A 20565-nucleotide genomic window follows, 5' to 3' on the forward strand; every position below is an offset into this window, starting at 1 on the left:
CATCTGAAGTAAAGTTTACACTGCAGTACTAACACTGAGCATCTAGACATTAATATTAGAAAATGAAAGTTGCATAAAATATTGGACACAAAACAGCAATGAATTCATTTTTAAACTGCAGAGCCAAGCAAAAGGCACTCAAGGGAATATTTTGACCTGGTGAGAGCACTTAGAGCAAAGGGCCAGAGTCATTCTTTTAGGCCTGGACAGCTGACATTTTCATCATCTCAGCAGTGCATGAAATATTCCGAATCATGGTAGCAGTGGTGGGCACTGATCATAGTTTTGAGTCTTTATTTTATCCTTCAAGTATTGGGAATTTTTTTACGTAAGATAAAGAAGCTCCTCTGCCTTTGCACGTGTAAAAGCTATGCTCAATTTTTGCAGTTTCTAAATGTTTGTCTACTGGAACTGTTTCTCTATTGTAACTGATCTTGGTGCTGCTGAATTTAATTATTTCACACCATTGGTTAGTTTCATTGATAGCAGTGCAACATATATAGTACAGGAGAAGTATAAAAATATTTCAAATTAAAGTTATAATTTAATGTCGAAGTAGATCCAAATTTTACTAGTATATGTACTTGTTGCTTTCGGCCACTGCCTTGCTGACCTACTTTTTCCTCCAACAGTTTCCATTGATTCCATCCGGGAGGTGTGTGAGGGCAAGCAGTCTGAGATCTTCCAGCGCTATGCAGAGGGTAGCTTTGACCCCAACTGTTGCTTCAGCCTGTACTATGGAGAACACATGGAGTCCCTAGACCTGGTGTCCGGGACCGGAGAGGATGCACGAACCTGGATCACAGGCCTCAAGTACCTAATGGCTGGCATCAGTGATGAAGACAGCCTGGCCAAGAGGCAGCGCACCCGCGACCAATATCCTTCACTTAAAAAGCCATGTGGGGAAGATCTTGCCTACGACTTGTACTGGTCATTTTATGGTCCAACTGCATGTTTTGCAAAATGTAGTAATTTGAAATTGAAAAGTATAATTGCCTCTATTTATCTATTTCATTGACACTGATGTTCTACATACGAACTATCGAAAGTGGCAGCAACACTAATAAAAATAAATGTCCTGAATCTCCAATCTGACTTTCCTTAACCGGCGCGTCATCACGTGGCTGAAGCAGACTTTCACTGAGGCTGATAAGAATGGAGATGGCAGTCTCAGCATCAGTGAAGTCTTACAGCTCCTGCACAAACTCAACGTCAACCTCCCCCGACAGAAGGTCAAACAGATGTTCAAGGTACAGACATATCTAACAAAAAAGGACAGAGACATTCAATAGGCGGTCACTGCTGTAAAAGCTTGTGTTTATTTTACTGATTTCATCAAAGTCAAAAGGGGATTTGATTTCTCATCATTGGAAATAATTCAGCTCTGTTTGCCATTGCAGAAGAGAATTGAAAGATTCAATATTTGTTGAGTTTTTATGCTGAACTCTATTCAACATAACTTATGGTGATGTTTATCAAATGATCTAGTGACAAAGCACCTTTCAAGGACAAAGTGTGTTTTCTTTACACTTGCACAATCTGTGTCGTTAATATTTTGAGAATAGCTTCCACAATACTCAAAGGCCATTTCTAAAGAGAAATGTGAAGGACTTCAGCTGAGTTTCAACTGTTCAAAGTTTTATTTGCAGCTAGCTTGCTGATTAATCAGTGTTTTTAACCTCACCAAACTTCAAACTGATGTTTCCTTTTGTAGTCTACAGTATATACATTCATCTGCATTCCTTACGTTGACAATTAATCCCTTACATCACACAAAAATTGTTCTATTAACCTGATTGGGTTCAAGTCTTATCCAGTCTTATGGGTAAGTTGTCACAAACATTGCAAAGGAAATATCAAGCTGATTGGCACTAGCAGAGCCAGTTGTCAGCTGTGACCTTGGTCAGTTGTGTTCTCCTCAAACTACATTTCTACATTAGAGTTCAGTTTGAGAGGAGGTGTATATGTTTTAAACCACACTGAATGCAGCCCAAAAGCCACCCACAACAGGTTAGTTAGCTGGCTATCAAGCAGTTTCAAAGGCCAGGCCTCACATGCTCTGTGTGCAGCCAGACTCGCTCCCAAAACTCAGAACAGAGAAATTTGGTTTGCGACACTCATAAATGGAGTGACAATATTTTCCACTTCTAAAAAGCAGATTTTTTTTTTTTTTTTTTTTTGCTATTTTGTATTTATAAAGCAATACAGCAGCTTCTCCAAGTATTTGTTCTACTCACTGAATGTGAAGACTGTTACAGCTTCTAACAATAATAATACGTGTATATTGTAACAAATGCACAGGTAATGAAAAGCACACAGTGCAGTCCAGCTCATTAAAACCCCTGTTAGACGTACATGCATTTCTGAACAGCAGTGACTTCATTAATTACTTAGAATTAGAAATTATCCCCAACATTGAGACGGGATCAATCAGGGTCTAACAACAACTTGCACTCTGAACTTTTCTTCACCTTCAGACAGGTGAGCTGTCACACAGAGTCAGTTTATCAGCTAAAGTTAAATCATTCATTACATCGTTGCTGTCCTTGGGTTGAGCCGTCAGCTCCATCACAGCTGTTAGGATGTTTTTATTTTACGAGTAGTGAGATTGTAATTTTATTATCACGCATTGGCAGATTTTTTTACTGTTTAGGATATCAAAAGTAAACTAGGTTAATTAGCTGTTTGGACAGCTTGATGAGGTTGTGATTAGTTTACACTCAGACTCAGTCTTTTGTTTATTAGTGCATTATTATGTAATGTACCTTACTTGTGCTGCTCTCTAACCTCATGTGTGTGACACATCGCATGACTGTCTATTGTGTCTCTGTTGTAGGGTTTTTTGAATGAATCTGTGAGTAATGTAAGTTGCTAAAAAAGTGACTTTATGACAGAATACTCTCACTTCAATAGATTGATGAAGCAGCAATGTTACACATCTTATGATGAAAAGGGGGCTTAAGACATCAAAGGGACTTATCAGCTCACTGGAGACTGCAGTGTATTTTTACTTCCTGGCAGACTGTGAATGAGTAGTAAAGACACTGACCTCTGCAGATGTTGGCTAACATACAGTTCAGCCACTAACGTCTTTACAGCAGCGGGATTAGCATGCTGCCGTGTTAAACATGTTTTAGCCCTTCTCCTACAGAGCAGCTAGCCAGCTTGCTATCACTAAGTCCAGTGGCCTGTTTACAGTCACCCATATGGTGCTGCTGGGACACAGATGGCCTCTGGTGTAATGCAGGGTAAACAGACCAGGGACTGATCTGGCTCTACGTGTGTTTGTGTATGTGTCTGTGTCTGCAGCCACTGACAGAGATTTGTGTGTTACCTTGGCGAGTTTCTTAGCTTAACCTACTTAGAGAGAGGAGGAAAAACCCGCAGACTTGACCTCTTTCCAATTTGGAAGATGTTATGAGTCTGAACAAGTACTGTAGCTAATCTGCTCACATTTCAGAGCATGTTTCTTTAAATTGTAAATTTAACACTTCTCCTATACAGAAAGTGTGCATTTTGTGCAGCACATTTATTCCGTGGAGAGTAGACAAAATATTAGAAATATTTGTCAGGTGCAGCTCAGCAGCATTACACACATCAGCTTACAGCTTATCAACAACAACCAGCATCACAAGAAGAACTGAGCATTATTATTATTAGTTATGTGCCGATTGGCGTATGTTTGTCCTTCTGTCTGTGAATCTGTCTTTCTGTGCACAATATTGCTCATGAATGCACTTGGATGAAGTTTTCAGGGAAGGTCAGATATGACACAAGGACCACCTCATTAGATTTTGGCAGTGATGCAGCTTATAGTCTGGATCCACAGATTTGTCAAAGATTTTTGTGTCATTGCAAGATGATGATGCTGACAATCACATGGTTGCGATCCTACTATAAATCCACTCCTGCTGACTTATTGGGACTTATCCGTTGGAAATGATACAAGGAACAATTGATTAAATTGTAGGGGTGTTTCTGAGTCCCATCAATTCCCCCCATCCGATACATATTTAAGTCACGCGATTTGGTATCCGTACATAACGTAAACATGCATAACACACGCCTGTGCTCAGCGCAAGGTAATTTTTTTATCAAAGACTTCATCTGTCGGAAATGATACAAAGACTGAACAGCCTTGGCGGATTACTGCACTCTGAGTGCTTTTCTTGTTAGCAACTGTGAATGGATATAAAGTTAGAGTTTGCAACTGACATGCAAATTGCGCCAGTTGAACAAACATGAAGTGCCTAAAATGCTGGTATATACGCAGGTGTGCAAATAATGATTAATATTTATAATAAAGTGCATGTTTGTGTTATTTACAAGAAAAATAGAGTATTTTAAGAGTACAGAACACAATAGATAGCGTGTTATGAAGTACAAAATGCAATGTGAAAACGGAAACCAATAATGAGCATACAGGAGCAGTGTGGTGCATGGGTCCTGGTGGGCTCAGTAATATTGGTTTATTGTACAGTTAATTTGAGTCACTGGAGTGCAGCAGCCAACAGTTCAGGTCATGAGCCACTGATCTTAACTGACGTGTTATGGTGCCTGGTGGCTGTGGGGACAAAGGATCTCCTGAACCGTTCAGTCCTTCAGTGCGGTGAGATGAGCTGCTCACTGTAGCTGCTCCTCTGTCCAGCCAGGATGCTGTGAAGAGGATGGCTGGCATTTTTAAAGGTGGACTACATTGTGCTCTGTATGCATCTCTCAACCACAGTCCTCAGTGAGTGGAGACTCCTGCCCTGCACAGAACCAGCCTTCTTCACCAGCCTGTCTAGTCGCCTGGTGTTCCTCTCAGTCATACTACCACAACCAACAGACCACAGCACAGAAAAGAACACTGGCCACCACTGACTGGTAGAACATATGCAGTATTTCACTGCATACTTCAAAGGATCTTAATCTTCTGGGGAATAAAGCCCCTTCCGGCACTGTTCATCAGTGTTTGTGGACCAGTACAGTCTTCTGTCAAGGTGCAAACCCAATATTTGTAGGTTTGCACCACTTCAGTGTCCTCACCACTAATACTGACAGGCTGTAGCTTTGACTTGTGGAAGTCCACGAACATCTCCTTGGTCTTGGAGAGGTTCTGCAGAAAGCAGTTCTTATTGGTCCAGTCAGTGAAGGCCATCATCAGGTTCCTGTATTTACCTTCCTGCCCATTCCTGGTACGTACTGCAATAGCCGTATCACCAGAGTATTTCTGAATGTGCATGCTATATGCTGTAATTAAGGTGGTTGATTGTCTTTGCTGATTGAAATAAAGTTAATTACAATAGAATACAGAAATATTCACAAATACACACATATTACACAAAATGAATGTGTAATATAAAGTATTAAAAGTGGAGGGACTGTGTGTACAGGAGTCTGTATCAAAATCTATGCAACACAGCCAGGCATTAATTTTGATTCGGTCAGTACTAAAAAATCAAATGAGAAACAAAGGGGTTCACTGAAAGTCAGATTTACTGTCAATTCGAACATTTCCATTAAAATGCAAATTCAGGCATTGGAAAACAGCAGAAAATGTCAGAAACTATGCCACTGGTGGGTACTGACTGAAAGATGAACACAACTAAATGTGCAGGGAGACATGAGAAACCCAAGGAAGTAACCAATTTAGACTTGTTTTGTTGAATTTTATTGAGTATTTTGTGTTGAGAAACCCTGAACATCTGTTTTCGAGAAAAAGACTTTTTGAGGATAGGAAGCGCTTTCACACTCCTTGTTGGATAGTTTCCCTGAGATCTCATTAATCCGATCACGCTCTCTAAGTGCAGAATCATCTTCTCTGACAGCATTTTCACTCTGTCTTTTTGAGCCCATCCTCTGTGACAAATGTAAGTCTTGACTGCTGTTTTCCTCAGCACCAGCTTTTGCAATCAGATCTTCGATTGCTATCGAAAACTGCAGTCACTTACATAACCAGTTTTGGTCAAAAATGGACATGCACAGCCTTTATTGTGGCCGTTAACCTCCCCATGTATTTTTTTTCTTTGACTTCTCAGAGCTTCTCCAATGTGCTATAATAAAAAGTACACAACTAAGCAGAACAATATTTTTTGTTGCCTAATAGAACTACCTTATTATCTTTAGTGGTTTTATGCTCAATATTTACAGGTTACCTTGAAATAATTTTATAGTTCCTCCATAGGGCAACATCAGGCCCTTTTCACAACTGTTAAATTAAGACATCTACTGACACTAATACAAGAGGAACATAGATGTGAGTGACTAAACTTTAGCCAGTCTGATTTTTAACCACAATTTTTTTCAACTTCACATCTAGTGATGTTCTGTGAATAATATAGAGATTTAGATATTTAAATATCTAGACATTTATGGCTCAGTTTTCTGACTGTGCAGAAAGAGCAACTGCTCCCAGCATGCTTTTTTTGATCAAAAGCCAAGAAGACAAACATCAGATTATGTATGTATTATGTGATTTTATTGTGGGGGAAGCCAGAAAGAAAGACTGTGTTGTTGTTGTTAATTTGAACTATGCTCAGTAAAGGAGCAAAGTGGGGCGCATGACTGCAATGTATCAATAAACTGATTTAAAAACTGAAGGTTATTACGAATCCACGGTGCTTCACCCAAATCACGAAAGACACCAACTACCAAAAGAAAAAGTACATGTACCTGTATATTTGTAGTTAGTGCTGCCCCTTCAGTCGTCAAGTCAAATTGTCAGTCAGAAGATAAAGTAGTCTCTGCGTAATGACCCCAGTATATTCCTTTAATGCTATCTAGCTAGCTGCTGCTGACATAGACTATTTTATGACTGATTTCAGACAAATTACTTGACTCCACTAGAGGAGCTTCACACTCCATCAGGATCCTTTAATGACACCTTAATATCCCTCCTCAATTACAAAGTAAAACAGGGAAACATTTAAAATTCAGCCTTGCAGTTGTGTATTACCTCCTTGAAGCAGCTTGGAGACCTTTCCTAGATTTGTGGTAACAGAGCAGAGGCATGATGTGTTGTTGGTGTTGGCTGGATTTTATAGCTGTAGCTATTGCTACAGTTCTAAGTGAGAGCAAAGAAGGAGACCTCCCCAGCAGAGGCTTTGCTCAGTGTTTCATCACAGTGGAGACTTGCAGATGTACATGTGGAGGGTAAACTTTGTAGGAAGATGGTGCTGCAATACTAACTGGTGAATTAGTCCGTATTGGCTTTTGAGCTATAAACATTAAGCAGAAGCCTGCTAACAACCTAAGTGCCTGGATTCATACATAATGAATAGGATGAATAAGGCTAGATTGATGTTTTCTGTCCAATAAGAAGTTTCTGTTTTTTCAGTTGTGCTTCCACTACTCTGTTATTCTCCCAAGACTTAGTGTGTCCTGAATTCGAAAATAGCTTCTGAACAGAAGAGAGAATTAATAATGATGCTGAGTAATGATAAATGATGTGTTTCCATATTTTTTCCCTTGTCAGTGTATGACTGATTCCTGTAGATATAAAGAATAACAAAAGGAATCTGTATCACTGCAGATTTGCCACAACACAGTGTTGTCTGCTCAGAGGACAAATAACTTTTGCAATATGAGTAATTGGATCTGTGTGTCACATGGTCGCAACAACTAAGCGACAACTAAGTGTCAAATACGCAAAACTAACAGCTGAGTATGATGATGTGAAATGTTTGTCTTGTGTCCATGAGCCAGTTTACTTCCTGTGTATCAGTTATGCCAGAGACAGAGCATTGTGGTGACATTCGGTTGGCTAAATGGGTTGGTGTATGTGGTGTTGTGTGTTAGGGTTCAGATGACTGACACTAGTGCTTTTGCACACTTAGTAAAGAGCACTAAAGACTTCCGTATTGCCTGTGTGCAGGATTACATGCTCTCCTCCCAGCTGAAACTATTGATGTGTGCTGATGGAGGCCATTTTGTATCTTTTTATGCATGTGTTTCACGTGAGTTACATGATTGTTCCTCTGATTAAAATTTGAACAACGCAAACCGTGATAAACACAGGTCTGTACTTCACACACTTTCTTGTTGTGATGCTACTCTAACTTGAAATACATTAACAAAAGTAAACATTGTAAGTTTGAAAATCCCACTAACGCAGAATTTTGCTTTGTTTGGTTTCATGACTTGAGTTTTTCCTAATTATGTCTCTGTTACAGTGTGCAGTATCTGCCACACATTCTATGTTGTCCTTTGAAAAAGGAAAAAAAAATCAGAGACCCAAAAGAAAAGATTTGTAGTTTACGTTTTTGGTTTCATGATAGCATATGCTTGTTGCATATGAATTAATGTTTCATTGCCATACTTACCCACATAGACTTTATTTTGATACAACCAACAAAATCTTATATTAGGTTGTGAAGGTCAGTTCATGGTTTAAGCATCTCAGTGCACTGAGCGATGTGGAGTTTGAGGGTGGACAGCAGATGCATTATTCATACTAGAATATGTGCCGGAGACGGATGTATTGGCCGTCATGTTGAACAGACACAGAGTTCCCATAAATGTTTGTAAAAGTTTAAGCCGTAAAAAGGTTGTGACTGTGCATTTTTTACGGGATATGGCAGTCAGTTACAGATTCATCTGTACCACTGCTTTAATGTGATTGTTCTTGAGCTGTGCCAAACACAGTAAGTGAACAGAGCACTAGATTTCTGGAGAACTTGTAGCTTCCCACTGTGTTTGTGCACTGTCAATGGAAAGCATGTATCTCACAGTGGTCACATCGACTACTTCAATTACAAGTCTTTTAAGAATGAATTCTAAAGGTTTGGATGATGCAAACAGTCTCTCCTCAAAGCAAGCTTTTGTTTCACTTTTTATAGGATATCGCAACTAGTTACACAAGTAAGACTTTATTTAGATCACCGTTTGTTTCCTGGAACATGTGCAGCCATCATGCTTACAGTACAGTTAACATAGTCACAAATTTCAGGCTGCAAGCAGACGTCCTCCAAGGTAGGGTCCATGGCAGACTTGCTGCTTACTGCTGAAACTTCCATCATGCATACCGCTGGGGGGTCATGGAAAGGAATTGGGCTTTAGATAAGCATTTTATCACAGACAGAGTACATGGCCACAATACCTTTTATATTAAGTTCTTTATTAAAGTGTTCCCACACCCAACACATATTATTTGTACACTTACACATCTGATGGAGTCAAATATTAAAAAGCCTGTGGAACCGTATTCAGTAACTGTAGAAGTAGAAGCTCAGGTTAGATCTACAGTATGTATCATGCTCTATATGCTATTCTCTACCCAGTGTGTATAGTACACCAAGCTGATTAGAGGCCAAGCTCCGACTAGCACAGACGTCATTGCCCTACAGTAAGTGGCTGCCTCCAGTGCTGCCTGGCATATGGAACTGGTCATGGAGTGCTTCAGTGAACTCAAGCAAGGATTACACGGGTCATGGTACGACTGACTGCAGTTCATTTGTTAGCATCATTTTGTACACAAATATAACCTTCTATGAGGTGACTCAATATTTTTCCAGCTCATTACAACTAGAAAAACCCAGCATAGCTAAACCCATTAATGTTATATGAGCTGACAACAATTATGCAAGTTGGTACATAGACTAGATAATGACATAGTAATGATGATACTGAGAATGTATTCTCCAATAAATGTTTTGATATTATGAAACAAACATCATTACATTTTTGTTTTATAGTCTTTAGAGAAATACATTTCTATTGAAAAAAGAAAATGAGTGCATTACTTGTCTTCATGGATAGCTGGTACTTATAGAAGGGATGTCCCAATCAAGTTTTTTTTTTTCACTTCTCTTTTTTGCCCCCTATCCAATAATAATCATTTAATAATTAGGTTCTTACATTATACAAACTTCAAATACATTACAGTGAAAAACTCAGGCCAATGTCTATGCTTGACTGCTTAATAGCTCTGCGGGAAATGAAGAAAAGAATTCCATTTCTGCCTCCAAGCTGTTTCTTAATATTATGCCAGAAATGTTTGGTAGGGCACCGTCTGAATTATAGTGTCCAGAGGTTTGAGTGTACTATTCCTTCAAAGACTTCAAACTTCACAGTGAAAACCTGTATTCTCTTCCACAGCAACAGCTGTTCATTTAATGTGAATTCATTTACCCTCTCTGTAATCTTTTAGATCTTGTCAATCTCTTAGGGAATTTCTCTCTCTTTTTAAAAGTAGCCTCCAGCATGTGTTGCTTTGGTGTAGCCTTTGGGTGAGCTAACTGAGTGAACTCACTGTGTCCTTTTGCGCGTTTAATTTTTAGGTCCCATATCAAATTCATAGTTTTAAATGCAGCTCTTTTACTCGCATTGTAGATATTAGTGGATGTTGTATTGCTATTGTTTTTTAATTTCAAACATTTCCGCACTGCAAACATCCTAGCTGCGTCCTGCCATGACTTGTGCTCTGTAGTCACGCTCCAGTCATAGGTAGTTGCAGTATTCCACCTTTAAACTGTTTGCCAGTGACAAATCAAACCAAAAGAAGAGGTAGAAGAATCACGCTCTCCATTTTACACGTCTGTGTGACAACTAATGCAAACCAAGGATCAGATTTGGGCTTGTGCTCCACAAAGCTGCAACTGATTAGGTAAAAAAATGCCTTGAACTGGCCCGATTAGGACAACTCATCCTGTAGTGTAGCAAAAGCAGTGCTAAACTGTGGAATGGAAATGTTCTACATGTACATCACACCATTTAATTTTTGCTGGGTTCTAAAAAGCACTTCACAACGGGTTTCTTGTTCACCCATACACACACACTAATGGCACAGCTGCAATACAAGGTGCTCTCTGAGTGGGAGCAGTGTGGGGTTCAGCGTCTTGCCCAAGGACACTTCAGTATGTGGAGGGGCTGGATATCAAACCACCAACTTTGCAATTTGTTGACAACCCGCTTGAACACCTGAGCTGTGACTGCCTCGGGAGAAAAGAAGCAACCTGTGATGTCAAGACCTTGGGCATTAGGGAAAGATATGATGGCAGTGGTTGGGGCTTCTCTAAAAATGAAAATAGAGGAAGTTGATATACGGCTACAGTGGAAACAGTGATGGGAAATTCCACGTAATATGTCATTTAAAGTTTATTGCATATTATTCTCATATGTAGCAGAATTATTTCTGAATGTGACATTATTTTTGTCAGTATGTATAAAATTTTTATGTAAGACGAATTTTAGGAGCACATTCTTGATGTATAGTATGTTTTATGCCATCAGCTGTGACTGGAGGCATTATGTTTTTTGTCTGTCCATTCCTTTCTTGTGAACATGAATGTTAATCTTTAAAAAAACGCATTGTCCCCAACACTTTGTGCATGTTCTTGGTTCAGGTGTGAGAGTGTCAGCTGGCTGTATATTAGTATATTATGATGTTTTTATTTTCTGATTAGTTTCTAGAGCATGTTTACCTGTATAAATTGTATCCAGATTTTTTAGGCTGCAGTATGTCTGGTGGAAATGAACCAATCTTCATTACACCACAACCACCAGCCTGAACCATGGATACAAGTTAGGATGGATCCATGCTTTCATGTTGTGTATGCCAAATTCTGACCCTACCATCCGAATGTTGCAGCAGGAAATCAAAACTCATCAGACCAAATGTTTTTCCAACTTTTTATTGTTCAGCTTTGGTAAACCTGAGTTTCATGTATTGTTCATGTGTGCATTCAGAAATGGTATTCTGCATATTTTGGTTGTAACCAGTGGTGTTTGGAGTTGCTGTTGCTTTTCTATTATCTTGAACCAGTCTGGTCATTCTCCTTGGCCTCTGGCATCAACAAGGCATTTTCACCAAGAGGACTGCTGCTTACTGGATATTTTCTCTTTTTCAAACAATTCTCTGTAAACCCTAGAGATGGTTGTGCATGAAAATCCCAGTAGATCAGCAGTTTCTGAAATACTCAGACCAGCCCGTCTGGCACCAACAACAATGCGCATTCAAAGTCGCCTAAATCACATTTCTACTTCATTCTGATGCTCGGTTTGAACTTCTGCAGGTCATCTTGACCATGTCTACATGTCTTAATGCATTGAGTTTCTGCTATGTGATTCAATGATTATTTATGTGAAAGAGCAGTTGAGCAGGTGTACGTATAAAAGTGGCCAGTGGGTGTATATCCAATATATGCATTTTCTATTTACATAAGGAAACTTGGTACTTCTTTTTATATGTATGTATATATATATATATATATATATATATATATCTATATATATATATATATATATATATATATATATATATGTATATATATATATATATATATATATATGTATATATATATATGTATATATATATATATATATATATATATGTATATATATATATATATATATATATATATATGTATATATATATATATAAAAAAAGTGGTGGGACACGATAAAAAAATCAATGTAATTAATTACAGGCTTTGTAATTAATCACAATTAATTGCAGTTTTGTCAAATAGCAATATTTGACACAATAAGTGAAGTTTTTCAATTCAAATAAAATTGTGGTTGACACTTGAATCAATGAATAGACATATACGTGTTTATAATTTAAAATTTATGTAAAGGAAAATGGGACATATAGAAAAAAGTGATTTTGATGACAAAGCCTGAATTTAGTTGTTTTTTCCACTGTATGGCACATAAAATCAGCATAAGTAGTTCAAGGAGCTTCAGAAAATTGAAAATCCAGAGATTCATTCTGTTTTCATCTTTTCTGGGTCTGATAAATGGTGTAATTTTGATGGTTCTTTGTATAGGAATATCAATTTTTATTTATGTAATTTTTTTATAAACAAAAAGTTTCTAAATAAGTTATTAAAAGAGATATTTTTGATGTTTAGGTTATTCCTCCTCCAAGGAGGCAGAGCCTTGATGGAGTAAAAACTTAAACCACAAAAATGTTTCATTTCTATTTATCTGCATTTTTCATCTGTCTGCTACATTCACAGATTACTGCAAATCTAAGTGCAATTATAGCGATTTTATTCAACATTTTAAGACTTTCTGTAAACTCAAGCACTGTCTAGAAAAGTGGTCTACTATGGGATGGCTACACCGTTAGCCGTTAGCATGACTTGTCGCTAACGTTAGCTCTGGTGCTAACAGCAACATGTTTTACATTGAGGTGATACCGTCAGGTTGAAGTGCCGCAGTGATCAGAAAACTTTTTGTTGTACAATTTGCACACAACCAGGCTTTTATCCAAGCTGCCATCGGGAAGATTTTTAAAAGAAAACTTTCTGCCCAACAAGCTCAATCTTGTCTTCCTTCACTGTTCACCAGTGCCTGACTTCACTCAGTACTTCCTGTGCTTCTTCTTCATGGCTACAAACAGACTTTAGGTTCATTACCGCCACCTACTGGGCTGGAGTGTTCATCAGAGTTACCAGTGTGGCAGAAATGAGGGAACTGAGGAGGGTGCAATTAATTACGTTATTATTTTTAACGCGTTATTTGCGCTGTAATTAATTAATCAAAATTCCCAGCCCTTTTATATATATATATATATATATATATATATATATATATATATATATATATATATATATATATATATATTTTTTATATTTTTTTATTTTTTTTATTTTCAATTTTTTGTACACTATTCTATATTTCCTAAAGCCATGCTTTAAAATTTTTGCTTTTATTGTCTTCTAACTACCTAAGTACAGGTGACAGACACATTTTAAGGACTTGCACATCCACTCCAAGTGTCACAATTTCAAGCCAAATCTGTTTTTGTTCATCTATCAACCTCAGTATTTTGGGTTTATCAGACTTTGAAACTGTACCAGTTTAACATCTGTCTATCTGTCTGTCTGTCTGTCTGTCTGTCTGTCTGTCTGTCTGTCTGTCTGTCTGTCTGTCTGTCTGTCTGTCTGTCTGTCTGTCTGTCTGTCTGTCTGTCTGTCTGTCTGTCTGTCTGTCTGTCTGTGTCTCTGTCTGCTTAGGTACTCTGGATGTGTTTTAGCTTAACTTTCAACTGTGGCATAGGTGGTTGGTCAAAACAAATTCTAACATAAAAAAGCTCTCATTTTACTTACATTTCGATACCAGCCTCATTTCTAGTCATCACTGCTTCTCTGTCCAAACAATTCTCAAACATAGCCATGATTTAACACTATACTATACTGATAAAAAATATTGTCAGCAATAATATAATAATTCAATCAATAAAGGATTCATGGGATTTTCTTTCCATACTGGATTGAGATTCAGTACAATTAAATTCTTAAGTGAAGGAAAAAACAGACCCCCTGAGCGCTGAAGTCTTGACAAGTCTGTCAAAAGTTACAAGACTAAAACTTTTACTTTGTGTGTAGGAGGCAGACACAGATGACAACCAGGGAACATTGGGCTTTGAGGAGTTCTGCTCCTTCTACAAGATGATGTCGACCCGCAGAGATCTGTACCTCCTCATGCTTACCTACAGCAACCACAAAGACCACCTCGACACAGACGACTTGGCCCACTTTCTGCAGACGGAGCAAAAGGTACATGCTATGTCTGCATTTCATTGGCAGTCGGAAGTTACCCCAGAAATGTATCATTTTTTCCCCATACTGATGTAACTGAAATGAAGATAATGTCCTTTATTTTATGCATTTTTCTTTTTTGTGAAAAACTAATGCAGCTCTCTACTGTTGGGTGAGGACTTTGGATGTGCTAAGCTAATAGCATCTAATGTAGCTTATGACTTATACATTGCATCAGAATTGAGGAGCAGCTAGAGGCCAGGTAGGCTCTATTTCTTACTACCTCTGACAGATGCCACTTGGAGATGTGTTCTAAGAGTGAAATTGAATTTAGAAAGGCTTTCTCTGTGTTTGTTAAATTTGTTTGCAAACCAAAGTTGTATTATTTACCACATTTTAAGAGATGTTCGATTACAGGGGTGACAAATGTGGTACACGTGATGCTGCCCCCACCATACTTGTACGGCTGGAATGGTGTTCTTCAGCTTACCAGCTTTTCCCTTTTGTCTCCACACATAATGATGACTATTATGGTGAAACTGTTAATTTTTGTCTTAGCAAACCGGAGGACATTCCTCCAAAAATAGCATTTTAGTCCCCATGTTCAGTTGCAAACCGTAGTTTGGCCTGTTTTTTGGCAGTTTTGGAGCAGGGGTCATTTGTTGGTGTTTTGAGAAAGATGTGAACGTTTTACCCCAAAATACAATTGATTCTCTGGAAAAATCAGTTTACTGGTGAGCTCTGGGTTGAGTGACAAATCTTCTGAAAATGATTTCCCTTTTCAAGGGAAACTAACGCAGCCACGTCAGTCAAATAAATCAAATGTCTATTCACAAGGCTGTTGTATCCTAATCCAACACTGCATTTTTTGAGAGCTTTACCTTCTCAACATGTTCTTACCCCCTCGTCTGTCATTGGTTCACTGTTTCTGAAACTCTCTTATTCCTTTGATCTAACCAGGCACGTTAATAGAAAGGGATCCTGTTGTGCTTTGGGGGGATTGTGAAATCAGTACCACAAATAAAAGGAAATTGTGTTGCAGATTGTAGTCCCACCATATGTATCACATTGCATGTGTCATGTCATATCCAGGTCTTTTCTCTCTACAAATCAGTCAGTGCTCGAAAAAGACTATAAGATAATTGTAAAAATACTATTAAAGAAATTATAGTGTTTGTGAGCTGCATATATTCTTATGTCATATATATTTAACTTGCATAACAGTTAGCCTTTTAGGACACTTTTTGTGGACAAAGCAAACATTATCTTCCCAAGACTTCATATTTCTGGTTGCTATCATTAAAACTGATTCTCCTCAGTAGTGGCCAATCTATGGTCTATTAGTGCTCAAGGCTTGAACATGGTTTTCTGAATACTGACCCAATCAAATTTGAATGCTCCTCACAGGTTGCTACAGAAGATAAGATGGAAGATTGTTTATCATAGCTTTGTTGACTAAATACCTACTTGGGTCTTTGGTTTTAGTTTCTGCCAGGTGGGAGGCTTAAAGCTTAACCTAGATGAGAAATGTAAACAGTGAAGCTCTAGAGGGATATTCGCGTTAGTATCATTACGACACTTAAGATGCAGTTTTCTTTTTCCTTTTGTTTACAATGAAGTCATTTTCCTTGGTAATGATACCATCTCCCAAAAAGCAACATTAGTTAATGACCATTACACCGTGTTGCTCTTCAAGCACCCGATGTGTGCTGCTGGCAAGTTAGTTCAATGTACAGAAATTTCCAAATTTTCAAAGCACAAGACTGTGTTTGGATAGTTGGTTTCGGCTTGACTTGGGTTATATTTTTCCCCGGTTATATTCCACATTATTTCTGGTTTATGAAACTGTTCTCCTCCTTCTTTATTGAAGTGATTTTGTGAAGCGATTTGTTGGAAATGATTCATCGGTGCAGCAGAGTTTTCTGTTGGTGTCATAACAGACTGCGTTAGTGTCGGTTTCACTGATGTGATGTGTAGCATGTCAGTTTGGGTGTTCAACTGTTTGAGTTTTGCTTCTAACTGTTTTTTTCTGGAACTGATAAACACAGTAAGATGTGTTAAAGGCAAACAATAGCCCAATGTGTTCCCGCACAGTCCAGACTCTTCCCAAGGCTGAATGTTGGCTTTCAGAAGTGAAGTTAGTCTGACCAAATTTGTACATATACTTGTGATAACAATTAACACATGATTAGCTTTGCCATTGGACTTTAGCATTTTTCCATATTAGTGAAAATATGTTACACTTGACTTTAAGCCACCTGCTTAGCATTTATAGCAAAATACAGGGTCTGCCTACCGTCTGAACACATAGGAAATCTCATTAACTATATATATTTTTTTGCCTCCACAAATTTGATAAGGCTTTGTTGAAAGATGGTACTTCTCAGTGGATGTGAAGGATGCACATTTTGAAATATAGGGATAGGGTTAGGGAAGTGATCTTTTTTTTTGCTGGCATGAATTTTATCCATGACTAATTCTTTAATTTCGGCCGATACGTTTGGTCTTCCAGAATGGTGTTTCTCCGTGATACTACCCGTTTCGGTAAACTTTTTAACCACCTTCACCACTGTGGAAAAGTGGAATCCAATGACGTGCATTAAATCATTAAATTCATCTGCTATCTTTCTATATGTCCATCCTTCATGTCCACTGAGAAGTACCAGTTCAACTCTTTCTTCTTTCGACAAAGTCATATGTAATCTGTAGAGGCAAAAAGAAAACCATTATAATTAATGAGATTTCCTGTGTGTCCAGACTTTAGGGACACCCTGTATGAACATTTAAACATTTATTAATAACTTAATAACACACCTTGAAGTGAAATATGCATTTTAAATGTTTATTAATGTATTAAAGTGTATGGCAAGAATGATATTTCTTTTCTGTTCTTCAATTACTAATAACATTCCCATCACCCTCATCTGTACCATCAAGTGCAGATGTTTGCCTCTAATGCAGTCTGCTTCAAATACAGAGTTGGTTCACTCAGTAGTTGAGGTACAGAAAGGCCTCTGGTCACAGCGATTTAGTTTTTTCCACCCGAGTCACAAAAATGCAGCATTGCAGTACTATGTTTCCATGGCTCTGTCATTGTCTTCTTTCAGTCAAAAACAATGTCTCTTAATGCTTTAGTATTTATTTATGTTAAAGTTTAGTGTTTTAGAGTGTATTATTATTATGATGTCTTCTGCAGACATTTCCATTTTATGTTATTGTGTTGTTATCAGCTGATACTGTTTCTTACCTTGTTTCTTTTCTGTTATTGATTACACACCAAGTATATTTAAAATTTTCAAAATGTAATTTGTAGCTGAAACACATCCAGCTAAAGCCCTGCTCGCCATGTAGTTTAAACTGTTCCAAATGCACAGATACAGTTTGAGACTGTCCCAGTTAAGGAATGAGACCGCCCCCTTTAAATGATTAACTGAGATGGGAATCTGACGGTGCAATTGGGCTCTTCAAAGAGCAGTTGCCAGAAAAACCGTTGGATTCTTAGCCGAGATTGACAAAAACACGGTTGGCGGCTCACCTAGCTGCATTATCCTTTACTCTTTCTCTTAAGATGAAAATGGAAGAGGATTTATATTAGCAGTAATTTAAATTTTTCGCCCTGTTTTTAGCATATACATAATATTTGTTTTGACACATGTATCCATACTTTGTAGATGACCAAGGTGACCAAGGACCATTGTCTGGAGATTATCAACAAATTTGAGCCGTGCTCTGAGAACCAGAAGCAAACAGTTCTGGGGATTGATGGTAGGTCCACTTAAATTTAATTTCTGTCATTACTTTGTGTTTGGAACTAATCTGAATGCTGTTACTTTTCATCTAGAGAAGTGTAATGGAAATTACATGTTCATTTGACCTTCTATTTGAAAAAATAATGCTAAACCAAGTGAAGTGAAAATGTTTATATGCAGAACCAAAGTTCTGCAAATGAAATGCTTTGACAGAGTTGTTCCAGTCCTTGGTCTATGTGTATGTGTTCAAGGTGTCAGTTGGCTTTTATTTCAGTTCAATTTCAGTTCAGTTCTGCTTTTGTTATCATTCTCAGCGCACTTAATTAGTTTTCATTCATTCGACAGATACTGTAGTGCAAAGAGCTCACAATATGAACATGTTCAGTACTGCAGTGTGACTGCCAAGTGTTTAGAATTTTTCAATTTATTTTTTTTAAAACATGAGCTTTTATTGACATTGAAAATGATACAGACTGCAATACAGAGTTACGTGCAAGGATTTCTACTCTCCTGAAAAAATTGCTGATTTTTGCCAATATAGTAATTTCAGTGCTGCAGAGCAGAGCAGTGCACCACCACACTTGTGTCAGCTAGAGCTTACTGCAGCTCTTTTGTCATATATGGGTTAGGTTTTGCCTTTTGCCCAGCAGACTTGCAGTTTTTTTTTGCTCTTGACAACTGATTTTGGTTTCCACAGTTCCACTTAACTGGCATTTTTTCACAACCTTTCTGAAATTGCGAACTACAACCACCTTGTTTTCATTTTATAGCCTTGCCCTGCTTTGTTGGCGTCATTTAGCTTAATTTTCCATCTTCAGTCAGTGTTAGAGAAAGCCATAGTTGTTGCGTGATACCACAAGGTTATGAAGTCAGAATTTGTTAGCTCTTGAACACTCAAATTCCTAATGACATTTCTTCACCTCCCTTACAGTCCAACAACAGAATAGAATAGAATACAATAGAATAGAATAGAATAGAATAGAAATACTTTATTAATCCTCGAGAGGAAATTTGGTAAACAACAACTTCTCAAGTAGACTGCTTGCCACATTTTTTTTTTATGTCACATTTGCTTTTTTCTATTTCGTGACTTCACGAATTTAAAAAAAACTAACAGTGCAAAGGGTCATTATGATTCTAATAAAGCTGTCTTTGTACAAGGGTAGCATTTCAGATTGAGGCCATGTTAAAAAATGTCACTTTCAAAACTCTTAAGCCATAATTTTATGACTGAAATGTCCCGATATCTTACAAATACAGCTCAAAATATTTTGATTGTTCAAATGTTAAAAGGCTGTTTTATTTATTCACTCCCTTTGTATGTGATTTCTATAATTTATTGTTTAAAAAAAAAAAGACTTCACGACACATCACTGTGAGTTACATGTTATACTTTGGAATAGATCATTAAGAAAACACGAAAAGGTTAGAGAAGTCCTGTGGAGAAAATGCTGTTTTTGCAATTTTCTTTCAGGTTTTACTAATTACATGCGCAGCCCAGCGGGGGACATCTTCAACCCAGAGCACTACAACGTGAACCAGGACATGAACCAGCCGCTGTGCAACTACTTTATTGCCTCATCGCACAACACCTACCTGATGGGTGATCAGCTCATGTCGCAGTCCAGGGTGGACATGTATGCCTGGGTGCTGCAAGCTGGCTGTCGCTGTGTGGAAGGTCAGTAAAGCCTTGTGGAACTCTTACATACACTGAGACTATTAAGGCACAGTTTAAAATGAGCTTCAAAAATAATGTCATGTTTTAAAAGCAAGAAAAAGTCCACATATTTCTGGTGTAGATAGTGTAACCTTTGTGAGAGTCTCAGGTGTCATATTGTAATAATCAGTCATGATCTTACTTTATCATATTGATAGATAAATAAGCTTGTTCTTTGTCACTTGTGTAGATACCCTCCGTAAGGGGTGGAACTCATCATAGTCAGCCAGTCAGTCCAATTAGCAAATGTGTTGTTAAGTTGGCAGGAGTTTGTTTTCTTTCCAAATGTGAGTAGTATCAGAAACAGGGAAGAGACACCTCTCAACTGTTCAGAATCAGGTATTCTGCATTTGCATAGTATATTGTTGTCACTAGTACTGTGGACTGTTTTGACTTACCCTAACTCTTACCATAATCATAACCTGAATCCCAACATCCCCTAACCATAAATCAACCTAATACTAAAATATTATGATTGCCATGGGGAATTGCTTTTTGTCCACTTCAGGGAAGAAATTCACCATAATGTGACTGTGTAATCATATGTATGTGTCCAGTGGGCATTAGAAGTAACCTCACTGTTTCAACCTGTTTCTGCCTGCTACACAGAAAAATGTTTGTTGTGTTAAAT

General features: G+C 37.9%; 1 protein-coding gene across 1 annotated transcript in view; it reads left to right on the forward strand.

Moving 5' to 3' along the window:
* Positions 1–20565, forward strand: part of plch2a (phospholipase C, eta 2a) — a 226665-nt gene that overhangs the window by 169447 nt on the left and 36653 nt on the right. The window contains exons 4-8 of the mRNA XM_055012694.1: positions 633–876; positions 1121–1250; positions 14316–14486; positions 18140–18233; positions 19692–19895. Of these exons, the coding sequence (XP_054868669.1) occupies positions 633–876; positions 1121–1250; positions 14316–14486; positions 18140–18233; positions 19692–19895 (843 nt within the window). The remainder of the gene's footprint in view (positions 1–632; positions 877–1120; positions 1251–14315; positions 14487–18139; positions 18234–19691; positions 19896–20565) is intronic.

This window comes from Amphiprion ocellaris, chromosome 8, assembly GCF_022539595.1.
Source record: "Amphiprion ocellaris isolate individual 3 ecotype Okinawa chromosome 8, ASM2253959v1, whole genome shotgun sequence".
Lineage (NCBI taxonomy): Eukaryota > Metazoa > Chordata > Actinopteri > Pomacentridae > Amphiprion > Amphiprion ocellaris.